This window comes from Enhydra lutris, unplaced genomic scaffold, assembly GCF_002288905.1.
Source record: "Enhydra lutris kenyoni isolate GAN:26980312 unplaced genomic scaffold, ASM228890v2 scaffoldscaffold15, whole genome shotgun sequence".
In the NCBI taxonomy this organism is placed as follows: domain Eukaryota; kingdom Metazoa; phylum Chordata; class Mammalia; order Carnivora; family Mustelidae; genus Enhydra; species Enhydra lutris.
Genome location: NW_019154099.1, coordinates 62,588,773 through 62,604,311, shown reverse-complemented (window position 1 = coordinate 62,604,311; position 15,539 = coordinate 62,588,773). Strand labels below are relative to the sequence as shown.

The 15,539-nt window shown below is 60.5% G+C and overlaps 1 protein-coding gene across 5 annotated transcripts in view; it reads right to left on the bottom strand.

Moving 5' to 3' along the window:
* LOC111146967 (ATPase phospholipid transporting 11A) overlaps positions 1-15,539 on the bottom strand; it is a 110,704-nt gene that overhangs the window by 36,844 nt on the left and 58,321 nt on the right. For all 5 annotated transcript variants that reach the window (XR_002640575.1, XM_022502742.1, XM_022502743.1 and 2 more), the window contains exons 3-12: positions 14,210-14,299; positions 13,010-13,090; positions 9,868-9,975; positions 7,732-7,860; positions 5,780-5,883; positions 5,252-5,302; positions 2,769-2,833; positions 2,119-2,200; positions 894-1,044; positions 349-546 (exon numbers count right to left, since the gene is read on the bottom strand). Coding sequence is in view for 4 of the 5 variants with exons in the window: in XM_022502742.1 (XP_022358450.1) it covers positions 349-546; positions 894-1,044; positions 2,119-2,200; positions 2,769-2,833; positions 5,252-5,302; positions 5,780-5,883; positions 7,732-7,860; positions 9,868-9,975; positions 13,010-13,090; positions 14,210-14,299 (1,059 nt within the window). In the remaining variant the exon portion in view is untranslated. The remainder of the gene's footprint in view (positions 1-348; positions 547-893; positions 1,045-2,118; positions 2,201-2,768; positions 2,834-5,251; positions 5,303-5,779; positions 5,884-7,731; positions 7,861-9,867; positions 9,976-13,009; positions 13,091-14,209; positions 14,300-15,539) is intronic.

Here is a 15,539-nt window from a genome sequence, read left to right as displayed (position 1 = left end):
TGCAGCGCCAGCAGGGCAGGGACTCCCCAAACTTCCAGCATTAATGCCCAGAAGGAGCTCACCCAGGCCACGGGGAGCTTCCAGCAACCAGCGAGCACGGCTAACTGTGCGTAAGTCGTACATAGCAAACACCGTCAACTGTCACGTAAAGCGTGAAAGGCCAACGTCGCGTCACGCTGTGTTCTGGGAGTCGTGGGATGCGTCTCTGGGAATGACTTAAAGGGGAAGCCTTTCCCCTGGGCCACCTGAGACTGTGCCGAGATTACACAGGGCCCGGGTGCCTGGGAACGGAACGCAGAGGGACGCGATCGCCCGCCAATCAGGGGTGGGGGTGCCGCGGGTACTGACCTGTCCTAATTCTTCATTTAAATCCGACGTGTTGACCACAGGCCCTTCCCCTGTGTCCTCGTCAAACATCTCCTCGTCCCAAGTGATGAAGTAGGAGCCCAGGAACTTCTGCATCTCCACCGTGACGTACATGGACACGGGGATGATGTAGTTGAAGAGAACCATGAAGGCCAGGAAGTCGGTGAGCGCCCTGAGGAGCTGAGAGCGCTGCGTGAGCCCCGCGCCCACCTCGCCGGCAGCCCCGAGTCCCGCCCGGGCTGCAGGGCCATTCATAAATGCGTCCACGCTCTGAGGACGGGACCCTGCGCTGGGGGCTCATGCCGCTGCCCTCATGAGTTTACCGTGGCAGCCGACCCCTGTCCAGACTGTACCCTCAAACACCCAAGTGAGACGGGGGCCCCCGTGCCCACGGCAGGGAGGTGACGGGTACGCCTTCTAGGTCTCCGTGACAGAGACGGCCATCGAGACTAGGCGCTCGCCTGCCGCATTCTCGTGACAGCAGCCCACGGGGTGTCTGATCACTGCCAAGGGGGCGCGCTCCGTACCAGGTTCCTCTGTCTTTCCGACTCGGTCTTCTGGTTATACCACGGCTCGTCTCGGAATGGCTCGCTCTGCCACACGTACTTGAGGACGGTGTTGATCAGTGCTTTGCTGATCAGAATGCAGAGGTAGACGATGAGGAACACGTTCATGGATCTAAAACACAAGACAGCAACGACACCTGGTGACCGCGGGCTGAGGAGCCTTTCTCACGCGTCAGGACAACGGGGCCACGAAGACATGGAGCACTGTGATGGAGAGGAGCCCCCCACCCGCCGGCACGGTGAGAATGAGAACAGAAGCCCCCAGTCGTCGGGAGTCCCTCCTGTGACCACAGGCATGTGACTCCAGGGGCCACAGGAAAGTTCCGAAAACAGGAGAGAGCGGTGCTCGCGGCCACGCCGTGGGCTGCGTGGCCTGGGGGTCTAAGATCAGGATATCTGGAAGTCCAGTCTTCTGCCACAAAGTGCCAACCAGGGAGTGACAAACGGAGAGATCGCCACCAGGGAAGGAGGCAGGGAGATGTCCTCGGAACTGGAAAACACAGAGCCCCTGCCCAGTGTCTCAGTGAAGAGGCTTGTCTCCCAGCGTCCGTTTCTGGAAGCCATTCATCGGGGCAGACGCTGGCAACAAAGCATTCTTGCTTACTGAGAGCCAAATCTCCGTTTTCACGTCGGGACAGACACCCATGGACAGACAGACCCAGGGTACCGTTGAGACCACCTTGCCGAGGGCAGGCAGAGACCCCCTTGTGGTCCTCGCAAAGATCCTAGGCCCCACAAGCTCCGTATTAAATAGTCATAACCACTTCGAGGCAGGGACCCACGTGAACAAAAGGCAAAGACGACAAAATTCTGGGCCGTGTGGTCTCACGACTGTAACTCTATACTTGACTTATCGTCAGGATTTCACCATTCCAGGAAAAGCACTGTTTGCTCTGCTCACGCTTTCCTTGGGAAAAGCTGAAAGTGACCCAATTCTGACATTTTCGTGCACCGGCGAGAGGAGTGGCCAGGACTTCAGCGTCCACACGAGGGGCCTGCAGATGTGGACTGAAGGCATGGGGTCACGTGCGCCCCTGCAGATCAGGACTGTCTACATAAGTACCCCGCACCACCAGCCCCCTGGAGACCAGGACGGAATTACTAAAGACGCCAAAGGGAAAAGCTGTCGTGTCTCGGGGGGCGCATGACGGTTTTGGGGCCTGGGGCTCTGCGCCCCGAGACTCACTTCTCTACAGCAGATCGTTTCTGGGATTTCGACTGGTAATTCAGCGCCATCTTGGTTTCCATGCCCGTGTAAATGGCAACACCTGAAAGGCAGGAGAGTCCGTGTCAGAGCAGCCGCGCACGGCGGCAGCAGAACGGACCGCGCACGCCACACAGCGCTTCTCAGGCAGACAGGCTGCTCGGGATCCTCAGACTAAAAAGAACTTTCCGTTCCTGCAGAGATCGGTCTCTGCTTTTTCCTGGAGGTCAGACTGTACCACGTTGGGTTTTCTGAAACTGGGCACACGCGCACATTTTTAAGTTGCCTCCCTTAAAAAACAAGAGCACCGCTCAGGGCGGGGAGAGACCGCCGGAGAAGCGCAGTCGTTCGCGGAAACCTGCAGAACGGCGGCGTGTGCATTCTCCTATGGACGGGAACTTGTGCTTCCCACTCAGAAACCCCAGATGCTCAACACGCAAGCGACCGTCCGACACCACGGCCGCGTGGGCGGGGGCGACGCGCCGGGACGGGTGTCCTCAGGCTGCTGTCCACTGCCACGGAGCCCGCCGCACGGTGCGGACGGACGCGCCACGGCTGCGCGACAGCTGCGCCCGCTTGATTTAACTGCCCTGAGCTTCAGAAGCTGCTGGGGGCGACTCACAGACACTCACCGAAGACCTTCTCGGTGTTCTTCAGCGTGGCTCCCCTGAGAAGCAGGTTCTCCGACCCCAGGGGCCTGCAAAGACAGGAGGACCAGAGTGGGGCCGGGGGGCGGACAGAAGAAGGTGCTCCAGGTGGGAATCGAGGCCTGGGCCTGACAGACTTGGTTTCAAGAGGAAACCGTGTAAGCGTGGAGTAGCTTCCACTTGGATCACAGAAGCTGGCCGACTCCGTGGGAGAGCGTGGCCTCCGCCCTGGGAGGGAAGACCCGCTCTGCGGAAGGACCTGGTGGGTGGCCCTTCACGGGGCCCGCCCCCTTGAGGGGCCGCGTCAGCCCACGCAGACCGACAGACGGGCCCCGTTTCCGAGAAGACTCGAGAGGCTTCAGCTGTTTCTACCACATCCTTGGGGAGACTCCACGAGTCGGCGGGATCCGGTCTTACTTTCAAACACAGGAACACCGTGTGCTCCCCCCCCACGGCTGTCCAACCCACGAGGACCCCGTGCGTGCAGGCGGCCCCCAAATCTGGACGCTCCCTGCCCTGCTACCTCAGCAGGAAACAACGAAGGAAGTTAGGATCAGCCACGAAGAACATGCTGGCCCCAAGCGCACAAGACTTGGCCGTGAGCAACAGAGCACGTCTCTGCCTCTGGGGGTTCGTGTTCCCTGGGCTCCCCCCCATTTCCTCGTTGCTCATTTCCCAAGAGCGGACAAGAGCGGGAAGCAGAACACAACTCCACGGACGCTGGTGCCGTCAGTGTTGCACGGACTGTGTCTGCAGTGCACAGGGACATGTGCTCTCGATTCTCCCGTGCCACAGAGCACTGGGGCCTGTGAACGCCACAGACTCGGGGGCGGCCGTTGAGTTAGACGACGCCGCTCGGGGCCGCCTCCCCGAGGACGAGGGCAGGAGACTGTTTCCTGGGGGACACCTGACCGGACGCATCGGCCCAGGGCGGCTGCATGGTCCCAGCCCTCGTGCTGGACCTGACTGCCACGGACGCTCCCAGGGCCGCACACGCCCTGCTGGGTCCCCTCGAGGACCGTCAGCCTCCGCAAGCGGCATGCTCACGATGCCTGTGGACCGTCTCACGAAAGCAAATGGCCTTTTTATAAACCATGTCTGGGAAGTGAAACACAATTTACTTTAAGAAGTACCCTGCTTCTAGTTGGACAGGACTGCGAGGACATGAGGAACTGGGAGATACAAGTCACCCCCGTTCACACCATGAGTTTACGAGCACCTGCAACACCCAAACGGTAAAAAAGTCGGCCGAACAGTGTACGTCCTTAAAGAGTAAAACAAGAATTAGCTCCAGCCCATGAGCTGTGTTAGCCACGGGCTCCCCACGTGCTCAGCATGAATCGTCACCTGAACATGAGGCAGGGGGAGCCGGGAGTTACTCCTGATCCATCCCAGCGACAAGGTGAATAAATCCCAAGCTTTCCAATCCTTTCTAATCCCAATAAATCCCGATCCTTCCAACAGTGCTTCTCACGGGACACAGAAGTGCGGGTTGTTTCTGAACAGACACTAGGAGCGTCCTATAGACTAGCGTCTGTTTTGGGACGACCACAGCCCCTCGGAGGTACCGCGAACATGCGGACAGACGATGGCTGTGACTCAGGACACGCACAAACCATTTCTGTGACACAGTTTCAAGAGGGGCCCCGGGATCTCACACTGATTACCATCGATTTCCCACTGAGATGATTTCTACTTCTGGGCAACTGTTCTCCTAGACACACAAGGTCACACCAGGATGCTGACCACCTGGAGGCCACGTAAGTGGACAGAAGAATGTCTCTCCCACATGGGAGACGCAGGGGCTACAGAAAAGGTCGGCTCCAGATCCTACTCCAAACCAACGTCCTACACCGTCCACCTCCGTTACCTCGACAGCCAGGACCCACTAGACCCGGACACGATGCACAGACGACACCCCACAGGACGGCCAGCGCCGATGAGAGACACACGTGTCCGGCCGCCGGCAGGTCCCGGGCACTGCGCACCTGGTAGGTGCGGGTCCTCGCCCACAACCCGTGGGCGTGACCGATCCCAGACCACTCCGATGAAGCAGGTGACCACACACAACTCCCACCTACACGGTCCCCAGAGGAGACCCGTCCCCTTAAGTCCAGACAGAATCTGGGGCCAAAACAGTGTCCCTCAAGGATCTTGAGGAGACACGGCCTCAGGGCAGCAACGGCCCAGCTTTATGGTTGAAGACACACTGGTCTGTGGAGATGCAAGGGCCCTGCTCGGGTAGCACCTTGCAGTCAGACGAGCTCCTAACACCATGAGACCACGTCCCCAAGAGTGCCGTCAGCCGCTGGCACGGAGGGCGACACTCCCACCAGAACAGAGAAGACGGTGGGACCCGGGCCTTTGGAAAAGCAGAATTCTGTTTCCAAATGCAACACAGCGTCGAGAGTGAAGCGTCCGACGGCGAAGAGAAGAGCTCACGGTAACCTGACGGCACAGCCCCTCACCTCACCATGGGGTCGCTCCGGTCGCTGTAGACGTTGATGCGGCCGACGAACCTGATGACAGAGAAGTCAGGTCAGGGCCGCGCGGCTGGGGGGGAGGGGCCGGGCGCCTGCCGTCCACCCGTCTGCTTCCTCTGGGACAGAAGCCCGAGCCACCGAGGGCTGCGAGCTTTGCCAAAAGCTCGCTGGCTTCCCCCACTTCCTTCATTTATTTTCTGTCCTTATTCGCCCATGACTCCAAGGATTTTCCTTAAAGTCGGTTCATCGAGTTACAGAGAGTCACTCCTCTTCAATGAACTTACTCCTGTCAGGCCTAACGAGTGTCCACAAGAGCAGCTACAGGTTCAACGTCGCTGGACCGTGACACACGCAACTAGTCCACTCCTGGCTCGGTCTTAACCTTTCAGCAACGACACGCACGCTCTTTCCCGACAAGCGCGGCGCCGGACAGCAGGGCTGGATGCGGTGCACCGCGGGACTGGCCCCCGGGGGGCAGGGAGCGTAACCACAGGGAATGCGGACCGGACTTACTTGTACAGGTCGGGCTGGGGCTGCTCACACTCGATCGTGGCGTGCAAGCCGTCGATGTCTTCCTCAGTGTGAAAGCCCTTCGTGTCCTGCACGGCGTAGTGAGTCTGCAGAGCGACAACAGGTCTCATTCACAGCCCAGCGAGGGACGCACACCTGGCCGCCGGGTCTCCAACGCTGGCCACGCCGTGTGTCCCCTGCTGCACCCGGCACTAAGCCCGAGAACGAGCCACGGTGCCGTGTCCGGGAGAATGCAGCCACGAACACGTAAGTCGTGTGCTCTGCGCGCACACCAGAGTCTACGCACATCAGCAAGTGATGAAAACTCAAGGCGCCACCGGCAATTGTCCGGGAGAAAATACCTCTGCGCTTGCCCAGGGCCCTGAAGGCCTGGCTCCCTGTGTCCGAGGCGGTGGGTCTGGGGGCCCAAGGACGGCGGTTCTAACGTGACCCAGGCAGTGGATATACTGGCCCAAACGGGACCACTAGCGCAAGCAGGTGGGCTTGGAGCCCGGGCACAAGGGCGCGTGGGGACAGCGTGGCTCTGCACGTGCTCTCGTCCTCCCGGCAAGCACGTGCTGGGAGGGAAAGGGCACCGTGGATGGACAGGGGAGGTAAATGACAGCAGCTGTGACACCTTGAACATCTGGGGGCCCATTGCACACCGGGGACATCGGGAGATCTTCTAGGCATGTCCTCCCAAGAGCCCCTGGAAGAAGGGTGTGTCCCAGTTCAGGATGTGAAAACTGCAAAGGTTAAAAATGCCTGCCCAAGGTCACAGGGGCCACGACTGTGACCGGAGCAGGAGCCCCAGGGTCTGTGAAGCAAAGGAGTAACTCCAGCGCCCAGGTCAAGTCAGATGTGCGGACGTGACATCAGCCACAAGTAGGACACTGAGCCCCGTCGTATAGAAGGGGCAGAGGGGCGCCCGCCAGCTCTGGATGAGGCAACGGCCACCACGTCCGGAGAGCCGTGGTTCCACCAGACCTGCCGCGGCTGCCCATGAGCCATGCTGGGGCGTCCCTCCCGCAGGATGGGCGTGAGCAGCCGCTGGGTGCCAACAGCCAGGGGCCATGTGGTTCGCTGGGTGTCAGGAACACGGGAACGTGATTGCCACACTCAGACACGTGACACCACAGTCACCCGACTCTCCCAGGCGCTTCTGCACCCCCAAGCCTCTGTGGTTTATAATCAGTCGTGCCAGAATGTTCGCCCTCTCGGGATGCACACACAGGAAAGTTGTCCCGAAGTCCCACAGGGCTTATACGATGATCTGAATTATTCATAAAAGAAAGTATCTCTTTCCCACCACAGAAATCCCACCATTAATTGCCATTTGCCAATGCCTCAGACGTGGTTGGGTCCACTGAGCCGCGCTCATGTTCCTAAACTCCTTGGAAGCTCCCATTTTCCTAAAAACAACGAAATCCTTAAGATCATGGTTGTTCTCTTCTTTGGACTCTTAATCACAGTTTCGTAGTACCACCTCGCAGTACAGACTTCCATTCTGAGTCTAAGAAATTAATCGCAAGTTCAGGAAATCCTTAAGATTCTTGAACAAAAGGACACGTTAGAGCGACAGGCCTCAAAATCTCCGCTCTTGCGCGCCTTTTCACATAATCCCAGTCTAGCGAAGACACTAATCTTGAGCATTAAAATGAAGTTTTCCAAATTCCCACCATCTACTCCTTGTATCCTGGCCCTCCGCTCAGTGGCACAGCTAAGAGCATGAAGTCCCCTCAGTTAACCTGAGTGGCTGACGGTTGTGGATGCTGACGGGGGACAGGGAACAGCGGGATATGGGGATAAGCAGAGTGGGGAGCCGTGCGGTCAGCCCAGCTGCCCGGGTTTCTCCGTGACCCCGGGAACACTGGGCTGGCCACCATGGTGACACGGGGCCAGCCACACAGTGCAGCTGACACGATGCCCTGCGGGGCCCCGGGAAGGGCACCTACCTTGTGACTGGACTCTCCGTCTAAGCTGGCAGTGGTCACGTGGCAGGTCCCGTCACCTCGGCTGCTGGACAGGAAGATCAAGTCACAGGGGAAGGTCTCATCCTCCTTGACCATGACGATGTCCCCAACCTGCGGGACAGACAGACGGCGTTGGGTGGCGGCCCCGGGGGGCAGGGGCCTCTTTATCCGTAGGGAGATGAGTGGGTGTGAAGGGGAAGGGCTGTTCGCCGGGGCTTCTGCCCAAACTGTGGGAAGACCAGGTGGGGGTGTCCATGGACCAACTCTAGGCCCACGAAGCCTCACGGTGTATTCAAACCGCAAAGTCCCATAACCCGATTAGCCCTCGCGCCCGAGCTGGACGCGTTCGGCTGTGTGTTCTCGACTCTTGGAACGACTCCTGCAGGTAGGTGTCGATCTTGAGACTTCCTTCGACGGGCGGGTGTGAGCAGGTGTGCGGGCCAGGGGCGGGGTGCAGAGGAGTCGGCTGAACGAGGACCCAACCCCAGATGCGGCCCGCACGGTTCTGTCCACGCCGCGACGGCCTGGAGGTAACGGAACCCGAGGTGACCGCTGGGCACTCTCTCCTCGAGGGGCCTCGGGCAGCTCCGCGGGCCTGGCCCTGTCTCACGCCGGCCGGCCACGGAGCAGACATATCCCACAGGAGAGCATTAAAAGTACAGTTTTCTGCCGGCTGGTGCTCTCCAGGTCAGCTGACCGGAAGCACAGAGGCTCGGCAAAGGACACGCAGTCAATGAGGGGAAGGGCATGACAGGCCCGTGAGCGTGTGCGCCGGCGTACCAGCACCAGCCCTGGACCCCGGCTCAGCTGGGAAGTCACCACCCGTCAGGCAGAGGGAGGGGAGCTCAGTAGAAGCCCAAACACGCGACAGGGATGTTTATAGAACAAGAAGATGCAGGGGTGTGGCAGGTGGAGCACGAGACCCTTGATCTTGGGCTGAGTTCACGCCCCAGGCGGGGTGCAGAGAGTACTTGAACAAAAAAAGAAACTTTAAAAAATGTTGCTTAAGGGGCGCCTGGGTGGCTCAGTGGGTTAAAGCCTCTGCCTTCAGCTTAGGTCATGATCCCAGGGTCCTGGGTTCGAGCCCCGCATCAGACTCTCTGCTCGGCGGGAAGCCTGCTTCCTCCTCTCTCTCTGCCTGCCTCTCTGCCTACTTGTGATCTCTGTCTGTCAAATAAATAAATAAAATCTTAAAAAAAAAATGTTGCTTAAAATCTTAAAAAATGTACATGATAGTGTGTATGACACGTGTCGGAACAGGTTCACTGAGACGGCCCGTCCGCTGGCGACACAGGAGCAGGCCTTCGGGTGGGTCTTGGGTTGGGTGGAAGTGGGGAGGGATGGGGAGAGAGGAGGAGCGGAGAGTGTGCACAGGGTCGGAGGATGGGGGGATGAGAGTGGGGAGGGGGATGGGGCTAGGGAGAGGGATGGGGCTAGGAAGGGGGATGGGAGGAGCAGGAGGGCGTGGGGGAGGGGAGGGGAGTGGGAAGGGATGGGATGAAGGATGGGCACAGGGTGGGGGATGGGCACGGGATGGGTGATGGGCATAGGATGGGGGATGGGGGCTTCAGAGATGAGACGCAGGTGGGCGCAAGGAGGCGGTGGAAGGCCCAGCCGGCTCCGTCCCGGGGCTCACACTAACTCCTCAGGGACAAGCCTTAGGGACCCCATGCTGGCCCGTGCCCGCGGGGTGCCCCGCCCACTCGTGCGGGTGTGAAAACCATCCACGTGAGTGATGTAGACAACGCCCACGCAGATGCTGCCCGTCAGTCCGGCACGGCTCCCCCAAACCGGGAACACACAGCCTTCAGGGGGTTTCGGTTCCCAATCTCCGTGTTCTAGAACAAGGTTTCTAACAGCGTCCTGGAGCCTCCTCTGTCGGGACTGGTGGGAGCAATTCGCACCCTGTGGGTCTGCGACACCGACTGGTCCAAGAGCGCTGGGTGCGGCTCCGAGGAAAAATGGAAATTCGGCAAACAGGCAGGCGGGGCTTCAGGGGAAGGGTGTGGGGCGCGGGCAGCCTGTGCTGGAGAGAAGCAACTCCGGGCACAGGTCTGAGCAAGGCCCTCTGGGTGCCCGCTGTTCCCGGGCTGGGTCAAGGACGCGCCCGCGGCTTACCCTCAGCTTCCGGCTCTGCTTCCGCACCAGCTTGCCGTGCTGGATGAAATGCACAGGGCACTGGTTCATGGCGTTGTCTGCCTTATGGCGAAGCCAGTCCTCATAGCCCTGGGGGGAGAGGAGATGCCCGCTGGGGGGAGCCGAAGGCCGTGGGGGTCCCTGGGCCCTGAGCCCACCGCCTTGGACGTGCCGGGTGGGCCGCGGCCATGGCACCACACCTCCGGCCTCAGCCCGGGGATGCACAAAGCTCTGGGAAAGCCGGAAGGTGCCTTTCCCACACCCAACACCCACCAACCCCCGAGTCCTGTATCTCCTCCTTAAACGGACCCCAATCTCCCCACTTCTTCAGGGCCCCAGCCGCCGTGCCGCCCTTCTAGCCTCTAGACGGTTGGCCACTGTGTCTCGGGCCTGCAGTAATGTGGACACATAAGCCCCGAGGCCCCTGGGAGCCCCACTTCCCCCATTTGCTGTGGGACTTCTGAACGTTCTCCTACAGGACACGGGTCTACTGTCTGAGCCCGAGTCCGCGGCATGCGACCACCTCCAGCCACTCCCCGTCAGTGGCCTGGCGGAGCTCACTCAGGTGGGAGGACCGGGGTGGGGGCCTCCCGTTCCTCTTCCTGCAGGCCCAGGCCCGAGTCGCACCTGTTCCCTGACCCAGTGCACGTGTGCCAATGTGTGTGCGGGGGGGCTCAGAGAGGAGGGTCTGAGCCGGCCCCAACGGACGCTTGGCGCTTGCCTGGAAGGGAGGAGGTGATACCACGGGAAACAGCAGGAGGGGCGGCAGGGTCAGACATGGGGTCACAGGGCCAGGCCGGCCTGGAGGGTTGAAGACGGCACAGCTTCAAGAAGCCGGGCGGGAAAGGCAGGTGGGCGGCCGGGGCGGCTCTGGCCACTGCCCACCTCACTGAAGTCAGGAGATGTGGACAGAGAGGGTCAGAGGCTAGTCAGAGGCTGGTCAGCATGCAGGCGGGACTAGCAGGTGCCAGGCCCCCTGCGGGGGCTTCCGGAGCCTCAAAGAAGGGCATCAGAGCCCCTGGATGTGTGGGCCGTGGCCACCAGGGAACCAGGGCTGAGGTGGGGAGGACAGAGGGGCTCCGAGTCGGCCAGGGCAGGAGCTGGGCAGGTGAGGAAGAGAGATGCACGGAGCAGGTGAGGGCTGGAAGCCGGGTACCCCCAGGAATGGGGCGAGGCGGCTCAGGGGCGGGCAGACCCCACAGGCCCTCGGGGCACCTCCCCCCGCGTCTGACACTCGCTCCTGCTGAGGCCCGCCCGTGGCGCTGTACGCCAGCCTCTCGGGGAGGAGGAGGGTCGTTCTTCCGAAACACACAGACAACAAACGGAAACACCCGACTCCACTGTGCCCGTCTCTTGGGGATCTTTATGGATGACCCGCACTAACCCTCCATCCCGCTCCCCGTCCCCTTCTCGCTCGTCCTCCTGAAAAGACTCCTTCCTGTTCACGGTTTCACACGTTTACGACATGTGCGTGTCACAGGCGAGAGTCTACAAACGCGTGAGGACGACATAGCAGGTATCTGCCGTCACTCTGCATGCCGTGTCCGCACAGCGGGGCTCGCCCTCGAGTCACTGCACCGCCCCCCGCCCCCCACACAACAAACGTGCCGCCCGTGGCCACACTGCGGCACGACCTGCCCCAGAGAGGCTGGCGCGGAGAGTCCCAGGACGCCTCGCCGGGCCACCGTGGCCTGTTCTGGGATGTGCATGACACACACCAACCGCGTTCGTGGCCTCCACTCCGGTGGTCGCCGCCAACGGTTTCCCAAGATGGGGGCCCTGCGCTCCCGTGCACAGCAGCGCAGCTACCAGCCACAGGGTCCTCCCCGCTGCCCTTTGGGCTTCTACATTTAAAAGCCAAGCTAATGGGTAAGAAGTCAAATCATTTTGTCCAAACCTGTCTTTCCAGATCCGTGGTGAAGGAGACAGAAAGCCCAAACTGGGACAAAGACATCCCTAACGCTCCGGTAGGGCAGCGCTCGTGCACACCCGTGGGGGCTGAAGCTGGGTGTGGCCGGCAGGGGCAGCCGGAGGTGCTCCCTGCACACACACCACACAGCGGCCGGGGCCCCTCTCCATTCTTCCTCGATCTAGAGAAAATCGCTCTGTGCTTTGACAGACCACCGGCATCCAGCGGCCGTTCTCGCGTAAAATGTGTTTCGTTTCCTTTATTCTTACTCAAAGACTAACACCAGAAAAGCAGGGCTTTGTCAGCAAGAACTGGACCATCAACAATTTCAGTAGAAGCTGTTGTTTTACGAATGATCCAAGGTCCCAAATCAAAGGTCGACCTATCAACCCGGAAACACAAACATCGTGATGCTCAAGTCGGTTGCACGTAAGGCACTGGTTTCCGGAACATGTGACGAGTTCTTGTAACTCATCAAAAAAAAACAAAAAAACAATTTTAAGATGGACGCAGGATCTGGTGACACGTCTCTGAAGAAACACCCAATGGCCAGTAAGCCCGGGAAAGATCCAGCATCGTCCGTCACCCAGGAAATGTGAACCCCAAGCACCCACGGCAGGAGACGCCGCCCTGACAGACGCAGCCCGGCGCCTGCTGGGGGCTTGGGCGGGACGGCAGGGGCCGCTCATGGGTACGGGGCCTCTTTCTGAGGGGAGTGGAGTTTTGTGGAACCAGAAACGGGGGACAGGTACAGCAACGATGGCCAGAGAGCCAGCGGGCATGGCTGAGATGCGTTCTCCTCACCATCCGTGACCGGGCCTGGGCAGACGAGCCCGAGGCGTGCAGCGGGTCAGCAGTCTGCAGGCTCGCTTGGGGGCTCTAGCCCAGACGCCGTGCCCAGCGGGTCCTACCGGTTCAGGCAGCCCAGAGTGAGGACAGGCTAAGAAACTCTCCTAAAAACAGATTCCCTCTCTGGTCGGTTCTGAACTGAAAGCCTTGGTTTCCTCCCCAGACTCCCAGGACTCCGCCCCAGCTGCTATGTCACCGAACGGCCTCATTTCAGCTCAGCTGTCGGTCCGGGACCGTTACCCACATGAACGTCCGGAGCTAAATTTCCCGTGACTCGCTGACATGACGCGGATGCTCGGCTCTACACGCAAGGTGACGTCACGTCACAGGAAGGCGCCGTCCCACTTTCCCCTGCAGGCGTCTTACCTGCTTGATGGCCGTGACGGTGATGACAAAGAAGAGGGGAAGGCCGCTGGTCACGGGGCTTGTGGGCGTGTCAATGATCAGCTGCAACGAGAGCAGAGTTACAGACGCCAGCGGGGACGGGGACGGGGACGGACTGGCCAGCCGACTCCCAGTGCCAGCGGGGACAGGGCAGGGACGGGACGGTCCGGCCAGCCGACCCCCAGTGCCAGCGGGGATGGGGACGGGGACAGGGACGGACTGGCCAGCTGACCCCCAGTGCCAGCGGGGACAGGGCAGGGATGGGACGGTCCGGCCAGCCGACCCCCAGTGCCAGCGGGGACGGGGACAGGGACAGGGATGGACTGGCCAGCCAACCCCCAGTGCCAGCGGGGACAGGGTGGGGACGGGGCAGGGACGGAACGGTCCGGCCAGCCGACCCCCAGTGCCAGTGGGGACGGGGACAGGGACGGGGACGGGGATGGGCCGGCGGGCCGACCCCCAGCGCCACCGGGGACCGGGACGGACCGGTGGGCCCGCTCCCAGTGCGTCCCGGGGACTGGGGACGGGCCGGAGACGCCAACTACAACACCCGCGTTGGCTTACTGTAAACTCCCACTAGACCTAAGTCAAATGGGGTAAGTCACCGATCCCCCACGGAACGGAGGGTGGTCACTACAGATGGGGACCTGCTAACGGAACCAGGCGAACGGAGGCAGAGACGCAAGCCTGACCGCGTGGTGCGTTTTAGTTTAATTTACTGCTTTTGGCCCAAACCTCAAGTACTTGAATAAGTTAATGTTGGGGACATCGTAAAAGTCCTCCTGCTCTGTTCGGCATGACTGAGAACGGTGAGGCGGCCGGTCCTAGAACATGTCAGAGCCCCGCACCCTCGCTCAGACCTCACTGTGGTTCTTCCGGCTCGTCCCACGCGCACGTCGGGGGAGGGTCTCCCAGCAATGCTGAGCCGGGCTGCTGAGTTTCCCCTAAAGAGGAGGGGGCTCCCGATTTCCCCTTGAGGACTGGGTGGCAGCCGGAACCAACCGCAGGGCAGACCGGGCACGTGTCTGTGTCAGCTGGACGCCCCTCTGAGCCCACATGGCTGTCCGCAGAGGAAACACACGAAGGGCTCCAGGGCTCTCGCTCGACAGCAAACCCCAGTTAATCTGCTCTCAGCTGAGCTCTTACCCTTGAGTGAGCGATAAAAAACACAGCTGGCCTTACCTGTACCAGAAAGATGATGAGAAAGTAAAAGTTGGCTATTCTTCTGAATTGTTCAAACAAGTTCTTGGGTATGAAGTTCCAAAACGTGTACTGTGTCAAAGGAAAACAAAGACTCGTCACTGTGATGACATTTCCCTTCTCCACAGCGCTCGCTGTGGGGTCACAGCGCCGGTTCAGAGCGCCGCTGCGTGTTTGCTTTCCCTACAGAACTCTCAAGTCAGCACCTGGCGTGTCCTCCATCTGCGGCCAGAGAACGAGCTGCTGACACAGGACCGTGCGCGGGGGAGCATGAGGCACCGAACCCCAGGGAATTCCACGTCCTGCCAAGCGGCCAACAACAGTCCACCTCCAGATACGTTTCATAAAATGTAAACCTCCGACTGTTAACACACACGTGCCGGCGTTCCTCCCTGTCTGCCTCCTTCCCCTCTGTCTTGTGACAGCGTCAGGCCGGCCCCAGAAAGTGACACCCCAAGTCAGCACTGCAAGGGTCATGCCGCAGCATGGAGATGGCCCACGCACCCCTCCTGCACGTGCAGGGAGTGGAGGGCGGACAGGGAGGGGAGTCCTGGAGACACCTACTCTCCAGACTTCTCATCTTGGCCTCAGGAGGAGAGTTTCCTTACCTTCTGCGCTGAGAACAACAATGTTCTGGAGGTCAGTACCTCCCAGTCAACACTGTGTTGGTGTCCCGCCCGACCCCACGGCGTCCGACCCCCGCAGCACCCTTCCCCTCTGCGTCCCGCCCCACCCCACGGCGTCCGACCCCCCCAGCACCCTTCCCCTCTGAGTCCCCCCCGACCCCACAGTGCCCCCCCCCCCCCCCCCGCCCCAGCACCCTTCCCCTCTGCGTCCCGCCGGACATAGGCCATGTGTCTGGCCAACATTTCCTCAGTCAATGGCTTCTCTCTCTAATTCTTAACCGCATCTTTTTTAGAGCTGGAAATTTTAGTTGCGAATTCGACTGTTTGCTGCTGGCCTGGCTCTGATCACTCACTAGACCACCAGGTTCTGCCCGGAGTTTTCTTTGGGATTTTCCCACAGACCTTCATGCCTCCTGCCTTGTTTCTTCCTGCCCAGTCTGCCTATCCCGCATCCCTTCCCGTCCTCGCCATACCAGCCACAACACCCAGGAAAGCTGCCAAACAGGACAGAGGGGAGCCCGTGTCGCTCTCGGTCCTCGGGTCAAAGCGCCGACTCCGTTTTCGCCATCTGGGGCGGTACGAGTTGCGGCGTTACGGACACTCTCCACCACGCTGAAACGCTCCTGCTTTCCTAGTTTGCTGAAACTCTTCACCAGGAACGGCGCGGGACTTTGCCGTGCGCGACG